The sequence below is a fragment of the Trachurus japonicus genome, chromosome 2 (assembly GCF_045865225.1).
Source record: "Trachurus japonicus isolate A0001 chromosome 2, Traja_1.0".
In the NCBI taxonomy this organism is placed as follows: Eukaryota; Metazoa; Chordata; class Actinopteri; order Carangiformes; family Carangidae; genus Trachurus; species Trachurus japonicus.
In genome coordinates, this window is record NC_140908.1 from 9,273,267 (window position 1) to 9,286,736 (window position 13,470).

Here is a 13,470-nt window from a genome sequence, read left to right on the forward strand (position 1 = left end):
TTGCCTATTCATAATTAACCACAGTAAGCTACATTACTGTGCTGTATTGGTACAGTATTTGAGTTATGTCTGAGCAGGAAATTAAACTTGCACGGTGCCTCTGGAAAAGCATTTGAAACGACTGCACTGTGTTTGAAACATTAAATAAAACTCAATAAATTCTGAGGCTGTCCGTTTCCTTACATTTCTCTCATTGGAAAACTACACAAATGGCATTTAGATGATGTTATGCATAAAAAATGAAGTGAAATAATAAAAAATCGGTTATAATAGTCAACCGCTTATAGTGCTCACATTGACTCTGGACCCACGTGATCACTATAAGCCGTTTCCACTGTATCCCTAACTTTTTGTGAGCAGTGTATTTATTTGGTTTTAGTAGTTTGGTCACATGGTTGCTGAAATATCATTTGGGCCGAGTGTGGATGGTTTATTCTACTTTGGTTTCTTCCACCTTAACAGAAACGTCCCCTACAAGCTTTGACTACAACTGTAAAAACCTCTACAATCATGCTTAATGTAATTATGTAATATTGATATGATGCAAGCAAATACATGTTAATAATTATTATATGTTGTGGTCTCGTGGTTTTTGTGTCTTTAACATTTACAGGCGACTTCTGATAGAGCTCAAAGTGAAGTCTGATATTAGCAAGCAAATCAAATTCCAACACAAACGGTCAGGTATAAAACTATTTCTTAAGTGTATTAAACTGGTTTCGTCATTATTGCTCTCAAAGGCTGACAAAAAAAAGTCTTGTTGTGCTATGGCATGTCCACGCAGCCTCTACGCACGCTGTGTTGTGTATTTGTTTTTTGTTGTTAGAGCTGAAAGAAGTGGCAATGTGGTGTACAGTAGGCACGCTAAATATACAGACAGACCTCCGTGCGAGTTTGCAACTGCTGCCAATTGTGTTGGAGCCGCTGATAAGAGCTGAAATAGTTCTTCAAGTTTCTTCTTTTTTTTGCGGTAGAAAACCAGAGTTGAGAGCTACAGTGGTGTGTGTGTGTGTGTGTGTGTGTGTGTGTGTGTGTGTGTGTGTGTGAACATGCCGAGGTCACGCCTGCTGAGTGTCAGCGTGTGTGAGGAGGAACATGCAACAGAAAAGAAAAAAGATGGGAAACAAGATCATGCATATCTCTTTTAGAAAAAGCACATCAGGTGCCTGGAGCTGCTGGCAGTGTTTCTATTAGAAGTATGTACACAGTAGTAGATGACCATTTACACATGTTAATAATATAGTGTATAAATACCTCTGTATAAATGGACTTTATACATCTAAATCAGAGTAGCAGGGGGAGGGGAGGGGAGGGGGGGTCAGGGGGGCTGGAAGGAATGGAAGAAAGTCTACAGTTTGTTTTTGTTTCCTTTGCATATTCAGTCTCTTTCTTAGACCCTGAGTCAAGCTGGAGAGGAAAACCTTCAGTCAGTGTCGAAGGGTTGGGGAGAAGTGTGTGTGTGTGTTTGGGGAGGGGGGGCAGGGCAGGGCAGCAGGGGGGTCTACTTTCATGGAAGCCCCGGGTAAGAAACTGGCCTGTGGAGTCCCAACGTCCCTGAGCTGCTGGGGACGTCGGGCAGCGAGGCCTGGCGGCCTGAAGGGAACCTCGCCGGCTGTTGCTGCTCTGCTGCGGTGTGTGCGTTGTCGTCGTGGTGCTGCGTCTGTGTGTGTCTCTGCTCCGCGTCGCTCTCCATTAGTCCAGCTAGGTCCCCGTCTGGAAGAGTCTCTGTGTGAACGAGGACCGGGGACGGCTCTTTGGGTTTGTTGTCTGGACCGGGGCTCTGAGGGAGACGGAGGGGGACACACTCACACACAGATACACCACAAAACCAAGTCTTAAAGGGACATATTATGGAAATATCACTTTTGAAGGCTCTTTAACATATTTGGGTGTTTGTCTTGCCTTCCAGCCCCTAAAATGTGAGAATTGACAAAAAATGTGTAATTTTCAGGCTCCTGAGGTTGAAATCCACATGGTTTTATGAGCTGTTCCCTCAGTTTTCTTCTAGTGATGTAACTAGGATTCAAATTTGCATAATACCACCCCTACCTGGGACCGGTAGCAGTGGCGGCAAGCAGTGGTTCAAAAGAGCTGTGATGTTTGATCCTTGGGGTATTTTGTCTTTAAGACACCTGGGAACTATTTTAATTTGTGGAAAACGGGCATAATATGTCTCCTTTAAAGGTCCCACACAGAATAAAGGCAGATGTCCATGTGTTTTTATTCATTATAAAGCATGTCTAGGTTCTATATTGATAACAATAATATTTTACCCCTGTTTGAATAAAGCTGTTAATTTATTCAGCCTTTTGTGTCCATGTCTGCATTTGGGTCTATATAATCTCTAAAACATAACACTTGTGGTATAAAACATAAGAATATAATGTAATATGTTCATTGACAACTTTAGATATTCAGCAGACAGAAATTAATCAGATCAAAAAAAGCTCCAGTTGATTAGTGTTTCATTATGTTTCTCCTGATTCAATACAAAATGTTTGTTTCTTAATAACTCGCGTCATCTAAAAGGAGTCCGTCCATCCATCCATGTGTATGAGTGTGTATATGAGTGTGTGTGTGTGTGTGTTGCACCTGTGGCTGAGCCGGAGCGGGACCGAGGCTGAGCTCCGTCTGCAGCGCCGCCGGCTGGAGCCTGACGGTGGGTCTGTGGTACTCGGGGCTGGAGGTGACGGTGCTGTAGGCCGGGGGGCCGGCGGCGGCGGTGGTCTGCCTCTGGAGGAGCTGCAGGATGGCCTGGATGTCCGCCGTCATCTGGGACTCCAGTCTGACACACACACACACACACACACACACACACACAAAGAAACAAACACCACAACATGAAAAAACAAAACTCACCAGTAACATCTGGTGTTGATAGTAACTACAGACCGAACCACGATGACTATTTTTATGATTATGCTCCGATTACAGTCAAATCAGGGACTCTAATAGTCATTATGGGATGCTGGATGGGTGCATGGCTGGTCAGTACTGGTCAGTACTAACACCAACCACTAGAGGGAGACTCAAACCTTCCAACTGCAGATGGTTGAGTGCAGGAAATGTGGCTCCTCTGCTCCTATTCACTTCCTGTAAACCCAGTAATAGTCTTAAATTCATAAAATGTCCCTTAACTGATGTTTTATTGTTTATATTGATGTTTTCAAGGTTTAAGCAGCAGTTTAATGTTAAAACTCACATTTGCTACTGACTACAGTGTTGTTTATTTAATCTGCAACAGTGCATCAGTTGAGAAAATAATGATTTTAATGATGTTGCTAATTATCACACATATAAATCCTTTGTCAATATGAAGATTTAAGTCGAAATCATTAAAGAAATCACCTGCAGTGAAGTCTACAGGTGCATTCATTTATATAATGTGCTGCAACCACAAACAATATATTCAATTAACAGGTTTAAAGAAAACAACATACATAGAAAATGATGTATGCTTCTATATTTTGGGATTATTGTCTCAGACTCTTTAAACTTTCACTTTATTGTTTCGTCTTCCAGCAGTGACTGTTTAGATCCTGAAACTTGAGCTCATGTCAACTTAAAATAGAGGTAAACTAAAATACCAAATACCTGCAACTGTGTGTCATCGTCACGTAATGCAGCAAGTTACATCACATCATAGAGTCTGAAGGTGGTGAATCACCTTTTCTCCCCACACACTCCCTTTTTTTTTCAGCTCATCAGCAAAAAACAGTCAAGGAGGAGAGCCTCCTTGTCGCTCCGCCAGGCGCCTGTTCTGCTCTTTACGGGGGATTCAGTCTGAATCAACACTTTGTCTGTGTAAAATAAGGAGTAAGGTGTGTCGTGGCCACTGGTGCCATCCCACAGTTCCACTCAAACACAAATTCCCCCTTTTTCCTCTGTAAATGCACCAAAAACTCGTGGTGCAACTTCACCGTCGACTCCACCGCTGCTCCGACCTCGCGGCGTGACGTCAAGACTCTTTGCAACTCAACGGCGCTATAAATAGACGCCCACTGACTGTCTGCCTGCCTGCCTCCCCCTCATCTGTATCAGTGCACCAGCAGAGAATCACACGGTCCGCTCCTCTGCATCACGCCGCTGTCTGCCCTCACGTGTCTCTGTGTGAGTCCTCAGCCAATTATAGGCACCGTGGCAGCGGCTGGCGCGGCCAGCTCTTACAAGACGACTGTTGAGATGAAGTTGGAGAAAATAAAAAGATCCCAGAGGTGTCTTTAGTTATCTAAAGGTCAACAGCAGCCTCGTCTTTAGAAGAACACACCAGGGCTCTTTCTTTTCTTTTCTTTTCTTATGATTTATTCTACATTAAAGGTGCCATATTGTAATAAAGTGAGATGTCCATGTCATTTTGGCTCATGATCAGCTCTAGTGTCAATACCAATACTGTGAAAGTATCAAAGCCTCAGTCCACAGAAAGAAACTGAGCCTCACAACCAGGCGTCAGCACTTCCTGTGACTTTGTGATGTCACAACACAACAGTAACCGTTCACATGCTGCACATGGAGCCACCACCACCCAACCAACAGAGAGAGGAGATCTAAAACTGACCTTAGTTTATTAATTAAAATAATAATAATTATAGCTACACAATGGTTGATTTGTTTTGAATTATTTTCAAAGTTTTGAAATTTAGAGGCATGCTGTAACACCACATTTCAAGATGTTCTCAAAAATTCAGTTTTTGAGATAAAATTCATAAAACTTCATCAACCACGACTCCAAAATATTCAATTCTTTTCAGGAAGATTGAAAATGTTATTTGCATGCACTGTAGGCTCAATTTTCAATAAATCAAAAATCTGTGTGGATCGTTTGTGGAGGACAGTCTGAAGATGCTCTCTAGCAAAGTTTGGGTTAATTTGTAATGAGTTTCAGTGGACAAAGGTTTCAGCAGTATTGGGGCGATATTTTGGTGAAAGTTTCGAAACTGTAGCATGTACCGTTGAATTTTCAAAGCTTTTACATTTAAACGCTAATTGACATTGACATTTTTTCACTGATTATGCATGGGAAGTAGGATTTCCTCGGAAGAAGAAAGAATAAGAAGAACATTGAGGAAAACAATACCCTGCCTGGACCCTAATAATTCTTTTAGTAATTATATAGCACCTTTAAAAACAAGGGTTTACAAAGTGCTTTGACATTTAGCAACAACAGTAACACATAAGCCCTAAAAGCCAAAAAAACACCAAATCTGGTTCTTAAAAACCCACAAGACACACAGGAAAAGTAAGCAACATGGAGCGTGGCCTCTGTAACTCCCAGTAGCTCATTTGTTTCATGTTCAGTTCAACTTGTTATCACAGCACTCAGCTCCCTCTGGAGACGTTAAAAGCTTCATTAAGTGCTGCAGCAACATGTGGAAACACACTGTGATGTGTGACGTCAGTGGGCTTCCCCTCTCTGAAGGATCCAACAAAACCCCCCAGCCCATCGCTTAAAGGGAATATCGGAAAATCCTCCTCCTAAGCGGACGACGTGTCCCACCTGTTGAGGTGCTGCTGCAGCAGGTCCAGCCGTTGCTCCACCTCTCCGTAGGTGAGGTCCGTGTCGCTGTCGTCCTCCCCGGCCGGCGTCCCCTGACACTGGGCCGACTCCTCTGCGCTCTGGCTGGGACGCTGACGCACCCACTCATCTGCATGGTGCTCTGAGAGAGAGACACACACACACATATACACACACACACACAGGGGGAAAATGATGTGTGTTATTAGAGCATCTCCTCCAGGGAAGCCTCTTCCTGTGTTGTGCCTGCTCATCATTTAGCCTCACTGAGCTGTGATCAGTTTCCACCACGGAGAGAAGAACACATGATGTGACCCCGGCTGCTGGTTGTAAAAAGGCAAACTGCCTTTTTACACTTTGTGGGTAGAAGTCGAGGAAAATTAAATTAAATTGGCGTTTCCTGTATGCAGCTCTCTCTCTCTCTCTCTCTCTCTCTCTCTCACGCCAGGAATCAATATCTGCTCTCTCGCTCTAGGAGAGAAATCCTCTTATGACTGCAACAGCTGAATTATGGGATATCGCGATCAAATCAACACGCTGACACAGCTCCTCCCGTCTCATACTGAATTTGACTTGGCGGACAGAGTAAAAGGGAATCCTGCAGTCAAGGTTGTTGTGTGTATGTGTATGTGTATGTGAACTGCTGGTTGATTATATGGAGGATTTAAATCCCCGACACCGGGTCATGTGAGGTCAAGCCGCAGAGACAAGCTGGTGTCTGCTCAACATGCGGAGACGGAGGAAGCTCTCAGACGACCCACATGAAGCTGCTGGCTGCTCCGTCTGTCTAAACTGCGCTGGGATCAGCAGGGATCCAGATTTCAGACCTCGCGCTGCTCTGCTGTGTTGCGTTCAAATTTCACGCCAACTGAGCAAATAATTCAACCTCATCCCTCTGATTTCCTAAAAAGATTTAACGACACAACACAACACAACGCGTTATTTTACCTCATGTTTTCACTAAACCCGCCACTTGGTCATGACCTACGATCAAAGTGTGTGTGTGTGACCCCCCAGGGCTGGCTGCTGCGTATAATCCTCTTACGTTTTTATTACTGAGGGGGTTTTAGGTTTCACTATAATGACATATAATCCTTGTTTGGACTTTTAATAGGTGTGACATTCCTCCTCTGAGGCTTAGGGAGCCAATTACTATTAAGTAAAAGTTTAGAGGACACATTTACAGTCATGGAGATCCAATTAAATCAGAATGAAAACAGTTGAATTCTACAAAATCATTTGTTTTTTCATGTTTTGACAAAATAAAAAGTCTTATTTGAGTGACAGCGGGGGAAGAAAAGAAAAACATCCAGCTATGGCTCATTTCTTGAAACAACATGGACAAACCTCCAAACCACTTGACAATTGTATTTCTCATTCATTTAATCAAATTAATTCATCCTTACAAATAATTAAGTACAGGTAGCTACAGTTAGCACAGTTTCCAAGTGAATAGATCTAGACAAAACGTCTAAACATTTTGCTCACACAATGCCAAAGGGATAATGCATTCTGGAGGCACTGACTATTAATATGAGAAAGGAATTTAGTTTTGACACGAGTGAACTGTTTTGCAAGAGATATGAGCTTTTGCCAGTGATCTATGGTGTTGTGCTGAACTGTAAGACTGTTTTGCCAAATGATCTTAAGAGTTTTGAGGATGTAATTCAGGGTTACTTACTACACATTTGACATTTCAAAATTCCAGACCTTAATTTTTCAGACAAATAATTTGTGACTTTTGAGTAATTAGATGTGTATCATGTAAATAAATGATGCAATTAATCGTTTTTGTTTTCATTATTCTGAATGCGTATGCCATTATGTCACCAAATAATTTCCAGGAGATTGTAGCTAGGTACAATAGAGCACACAAAATCATTTTCCCAAATAACTTCAGATAAAAACCAAACCCATATTTCCATACAATAGTTTCCATTTTCCATATTTTTCCAGACCTGGAAATGTATAAAATCAAATTCCATACTTTCCATACTTGTGTAGGAACCCTGGTGATTTCTGTTTCAACAAATGAGCCAAACCCAACGGAGAAAACAAACAAAACAAAAGACCAACGTAGCAACAGCGACTGTAGGGCGGATGTTTCCATCACCTTTATACGCCTGGTCCTGTGTTTCGTCTGCGGCCTGCGCGTCGGGAGCGCCGCTCAGCCCGAAGCCCAGGGAGTTGTCCCTCACCACCGGGTAGCCCAGCACGCCAGAACACAGGGGCCTCTGCTCCTCTTCCTCCTCTCTGCCCTCCTCCTCCTCCTCCTCGTCCTCGTCCTCCCCCTCCTCCGCCGCCGACTCCCTCCTCTCCTCGGTTGCCGGGGCGGCGTAGATCTGCCTCCCCTGCTTGGCGTCGCAGTAGGTGGCTGCCGGCTCCTTGTTGTGGGAACCTACGGGGAGAGAGACGCGATCAGGAGGAGCGCTGAGGGGACACGGAGACTTCCTCCGGGGACGTCTGGGTTGTCTCATTATCTTCCGACAACACAGAGCCGGAGCTTTGCTTCGGGGGTTGAAGTGAGGACAAACAATGTTAAAGGAGCATTTCACAGTGTCCCGACCTAATCGTGTTATGTAACCGACAGATACCGTCCATGTGGTTTTTGACCGACAACAACAACAATGCTCCTGTTCGCGGCCGCATTCTCCATTTTCGCTTGTGTTAAAGGGACAGTTCAACATTTTGGCAAATTGGCCCATTGCCACAATCCCTATAGTTTTAGCAGTAGGTTTGTTATCATTAATTGTCGGTGCAAGCTATTTTTAGAACAGCGGAGCAGAGCCGCGAGCTGCTCAGAGCTACGCTACGGAGGCTAATGGGATTTCTTGGTTTCCCTCATCAAACTCATCAAATACACAATCCAACAACTCCAAAACGCTCTGGTGGACAAGTTGTGACCTGCACATTCACCACGCTATGAGATAATAACAGAACGTTACGAGACAGAGTTGTTTTAGAGGTAAATGCAGAGACTGCTTGCTGAAAAACTGCCCCCGACGGGAACGCACATCAGCAGTTTCGCATGAATTTACCTCGAAAACAACTCTGTCTCGTAACGTCCCGTTATTATCTCATAGCGAATAATGAATATGAATATGTAGGGATTATTGCAATGGGTCAATTTGCCAAAATGTTGAACTATCCCTTTAAATCTGGAGATGGTGATACTGTATTCACATGGTCCGTAACCATGGTGACCAATTAGATTTGCCTGAATCAAAGCCAAAACGCTGAGTGCTGCTGTGTGGAGGCTCAGCAGCCCAAGTCCTCCAAGTCCCAAACCTCCCGGCTGTTAGAAGTCAAATTTCGGGGGCCGCTTCTCGCTTCTCGCTCGCTCCACGCCGTCATCTGGAAGATGGCCGAGGGGGTGGGGGTGGGGGGCTACTGTGATTTATCTGTGCTGGAACTGATCTAAAGAGTGAGTTTGTCACGGGGGGGGGGGCACATCAGGATTAAACTGTTTCATATAACTGACTGAAGAGGAGCAGAGGTTAAACTAGAGGTTTAAGAGGAAAGGTTTTATCCAGTCAGGTTGGGGATATGCTGGTGCAGAGATGTCTACTTCACCATGGCAGCAGCACTCTGTAAATACTCATCATTAGTTAACTCAGAAAACATGTTTTTAATCAACTTGTGTCAACGTGCTGCAGACTGAACGAGCCTCCGTATGGTAAAGAGACGATGTGTAATTAAAAATGTGAGAGAGTCTGCAGAGCCGTTTAGTCATATGTGCACTGCAATTAAAATACAGCTAATTAACAACACTGAGCCATGACTTTGTCCTTGTAATGGCATTTTCACCAATTTGTTCTGTCTTTAAATGTCATTTCAATAAAATGTGAATTTGACAGACACCCATAAAAAAACAGGAACAGAGACAGTGTGAAAATGTATAAATATTGTTTTCTCCCTGTGGCAGTGAACACACCTAAAACAGCTCATTGTGAATAAAAGGTGATCTGTTCCTCAGGTCCTGGTCTTAGCTTTATGCAACAGTTTAATCCTGGCTCATTTGAGACTGACTTTTCACTTTAAGCCCTGCTTCTCTGAACCTTCTTAATCAAACACCTCTCAGGCTAATTAAAGTTTCCCCTGGTATCCTTGGATCAGACTTTATTTAAACCCGCTTTTCCTTAAAAATAACAGTGGTTTGCTCCAGTAAGCCCGGTAATCTCGCTTTATGAAACACTTATGAAACACGCATCAGGCACATTTCACAAAGCAAAAAGAAAAACATACACAAACATGATCCACAGAGTTCAGATAATTACATCCCACTGCTTAGATTGGTAACACTTTATAATAAGTCCACACTATTAAGCATTAGTTAAGCATTAAATACTGAATTCATCATGAAGACTCATTAGCATGTAGTTTATAGACAGTTAAAAATGTGTTACTCATTGATAAGCACTAACTTTATTTATACACTACATACTAATGAGTATTAATGCGTTATAAATGAAGAATTTAGTATTTATTAATGCTTAACTAATTCTTAATAGTGTGTACCTATTATGAAGTATTGCCCTTAGATTACATGATTGTTGTCTCTGACCTGTGGAGGACTTCCTCTTGTAGGACACCCGTCTTCGACAGTTGACGTCGTCCATGTTGGAATCCGTTGCCTGTGGGTATGTCGACTGTAAAACGTAAAAAGGTCAGTATATGATCAGACTCAATCATGTCACATATGACACACACATGTAGCGTGTAAAAAACAAACAAACACAACCATGTTTGTGTTTGTGTGCATAAAAAACTGGTTGACTTTCCTTGAGGAACACAACTAATAGTAGCTGCTAGGATTAGAAAATATACAAAATGTAATACAGGGTTCCTACAGCTTAAGCCAAGTTAAATTTAAGACTTTTTAAGACTTTTTTAAAGCCACTTGAAATGAAATTTAAGACCGACTTCATAATAAACAAATGCAGAAAAAAGAGAAAAAAAAACACCACATCAATTACATAGGGTTAGGGACAATTTTACCCACTTTCCTATGTGATCTAAGGTAAAGTGATTGCTACATTGTGTCTCTTTCCAGCTGTCCTTTCAAAATAAATGCATAAAAAGTATGGAAAAAAAACAAAACACTGACTCGGGGGCTGGTGGCGGTGAGAAATTTAGCGTTGACGGCCGCCACTAACTTCTCTATGTCGGAATTTTACCAATTATTTTGAGATTTGAGACTAATTACAACCATAAAATACCACTTATCATGTGTTAACATTTTTAAGACTTTTGAAAAACTGATTTAAGACATTTTAATGCCAATTAAGGCCTTGTTTTTAGATTAATGAATTCAATGCCTTTTAAGACTTTTTCTTTTTCAAGGATCCGTAAGAACCCTGTAATATCGCCGTCCAAATATGGCCATAAAAATGGAGGGAAACAGTATTTCAGTGTTTCCTTAACTAAGCAACACAACCTGCTGCTTGTATCTGTGTTTTTGTGGGGTAATCCTCCCAGAAGCTTCTCGTGTGTCTGCACACTTACACTTTGAAGGAGATGAATAAAACAGCTGACTGGTGTCCGTTCTTGCTAACACGATGCCGCGGGGCCGGGAGCCGTGCGCGTCTTTCCGCTACACCCGATTCGTCATAATTACCGCCGGCGACATCATGCCCTCAGTACGTAACGTCTGCCACTGATACGCTCTATCTCTCACTCTTTCCCCTTCCAGTGAAAGGCAGCTGAGAGAGAAATGTCTGAAATAGGCCTGGTGCTTTTATTCCCACTACCACAGATAAATGAAGTGAATTGATAATAAAGCTATTCATCCAACTTAAATGGACATGGGAGATACGTATATGTCTCATGAATAGACCTTTTATTCTAAGTTAACGCTCTCTCTTACTATAACTGATTTATTCTGAAACTCTTCAGTCCGTCTCGCTGCCTCTGTGCCGTTCTCTGGTTACCTTGGCGTTTTCGTCGCGGAGGTCAAAGGTCAGCTCCAGGTTTGTGAGGAAGTGGTCGGCGAACTCTGGATACATGTCCAGCACCTCCAGGATCTCCTCCCTCTGAATGGTGTGCAGGTCGCAGTAGCTCAGCGCCCGCACGTCCGCGCACGACTTCCCCGGCTTGGCGAACAGGTGGATCATCTCGCCGAAGATGTCGTTCTTGCCTACAGGAGAAAGACAGACGGACAGACAGACAGACACAGGTGTATGTTGAGTTAAAGGGATACTTCACCCAAAAGGCTAAAAACAGATCAAATAATTTTTTCAGAACAGCTTTTTCATGTGGCGGCTTCAGGACACTTGGGTCAGCACAGATGAGCAGTATGGAGGTATCTGGATGTTTCATAGCGTGTGTTTTGGACGATTCAAAAGTGAACTCCATCCACCGCCATTATATGAAAATCCGTTGCCAGCCGGACCCCCCCTGGAACTCCTAAAGCGTTTTGATGACTCTGAAAGTTCTCCAAACCCTTCCTTAGCATGACGGTGAGTAGATGATTGGTGAATTATCGATTTTGGGTGAAGTATCCCTTTAAAAGTTAAATATGGAGCACCTGGTGAAGTTGCATAATGTGAATCAACCAGCATGGATCCTACATGGGACTGAATCAGATGACTGAAGTGGAATATGGAGGAGTCCTAAATATTCCAAATTAAAGGAATATGACGACAAAAATAAATAAATTATAAGTGTAAAACATTAAAATGAAACTGCAGTTTCTTAAAAAATGATCAAAACCCAACTCCCAGCTTTAATATTTTATCCTTTTCTATTCTAACAAATGAATAAAACTTTATATCTAAATGTTACAATAACCTTGAGTTATGGTAATTCACACATTTTCACCACCAACGACTGAGCCTGTTCAGGCGCAGTGTTACATCATGTTATACATTCAAAAACAGTGCATCAACAAGGTGGTACTGTATATGGAAATGCAGGAATCAGCACTTCTGCTGCTGGAGCAGAGGAAATGTGCTGAGTTGTGTGTAACCTGGTTCTCCCTCTTCATGACCCTATTATGTCACCTGTTTTCTCTACACCTCTGTATGAAAAAACAAACAGCCATTTAAAGACGAACCACAGCAGTAGGAAGGAAGGAAGCAACCTGCCAGATGCTGAAACTGAGAGACTGAGAGGGGGGATTTATTTTAATTATACTTGGATGCCATCGCCACATTCGCCTCTTCTCTCCCTCTGTCACTCCACTTTCCTCCTGGATTCCCGTCTTTCCTAAACTCTCATCGTCTTTCTCCCCCCTGGTCTTTTCCTCCTACTCCGCCCACTTGCTCAGCCCCTCCATCCCTTCCTGCTTCTACTGTCATCCATCTCTATTTGAAAGCAATCATGTCCTCTTTTTTTCTTTTTTCATCAGCACATATCCTCTGTGTCCTCCCCCTCTCTCTCTCCTGTCCTCTCCCTTCATCTGCGGCTGGCTCGGGGGCCGTGAGGCAGCAATCACCGTCTTCTTTGAAGTAAGTTATTACAACGCACCCAACAGGGATCTCAGCTGCCGACCGGCCACATCACAGCTCAGCGGAGCCGTCTTTATTCAGCCAGCCCACCCGCGTCAGGTGAAGCTCGAGTCCTGGTCTTCTGTGTCATCAGCAGGAATCACAGTGAGGTTTTGAGATCTTTTTTTAAAATACATTACCAGACTGATAAGCTGCTACAATCTTCCTTGGACAGCTCTTTCCATCTCACCATGGTGTTCACTCTCACTTCAACAGTCAGGAGCATCGTACCAAACTAAATGTCTGAGGTTTAAATCGGGAAAAAAGCTGAGTAACAATGTTCAGATCATGTGCAGATGTGTGTGTGATTCAATTAATTCAATTAACCAAGAACGAAAGTCGGAGGTTTGAAGACGAGCAGATACCGTCGTAGTTCCGACCATAAACGATGCCAACTAGCAGGAAACCAGCACCCGGAAAACCAGGAAACCAGGAAATGCTGGGCGACTTGACCACTAAATAATAATATCA

The 13,470-nt window shown here is 43.0% G+C and overlaps 1 protein-coding gene across 5 annotated transcripts in view; it reads right to left on the reverse strand.

The window, feature by feature from the left end:
- Window positions 1-458: 458 nt before the first annotated feature.
- LOC146990809 (voltage-gated inwardly rectifying potassium channel KCNH7-like) overlaps window positions 459-13,470 on the reverse strand; it is a 74,326-nt gene continuing 61,314 nt past the window's right edge. For all 5 annotated transcript variants that reach the window (XM_085799564.1, XM_085799531.1, XM_085799522.1 and 2 more), the window contains 6 exons: window positions 11,443-11,648; window positions 10,077-10,161; window positions 7,626-7,910; window positions 5,495-5,654; window positions 2,593-2,785; window positions 459-1,780 (listed from right to left, as the gene is read on the reverse strand). In XM_085799564.1, coding sequence (XP_085655690.1) covers window positions 1,508-1,780; window positions 2,593-2,785; window positions 5,495-5,654; window positions 7,626-7,910; window positions 10,077-10,161; window positions 11,443-11,648 — 1,202 coding nt within the window. In that variant the 3' untranslated portion in view covers window positions 459-1,507. The remainder of the gene's footprint in view (window positions 1,781-2,592; window positions 2,786-5,494; window positions 5,655-7,625; window positions 7,911-10,076; window positions 10,162-11,442; window positions 11,649-13,470) is intronic.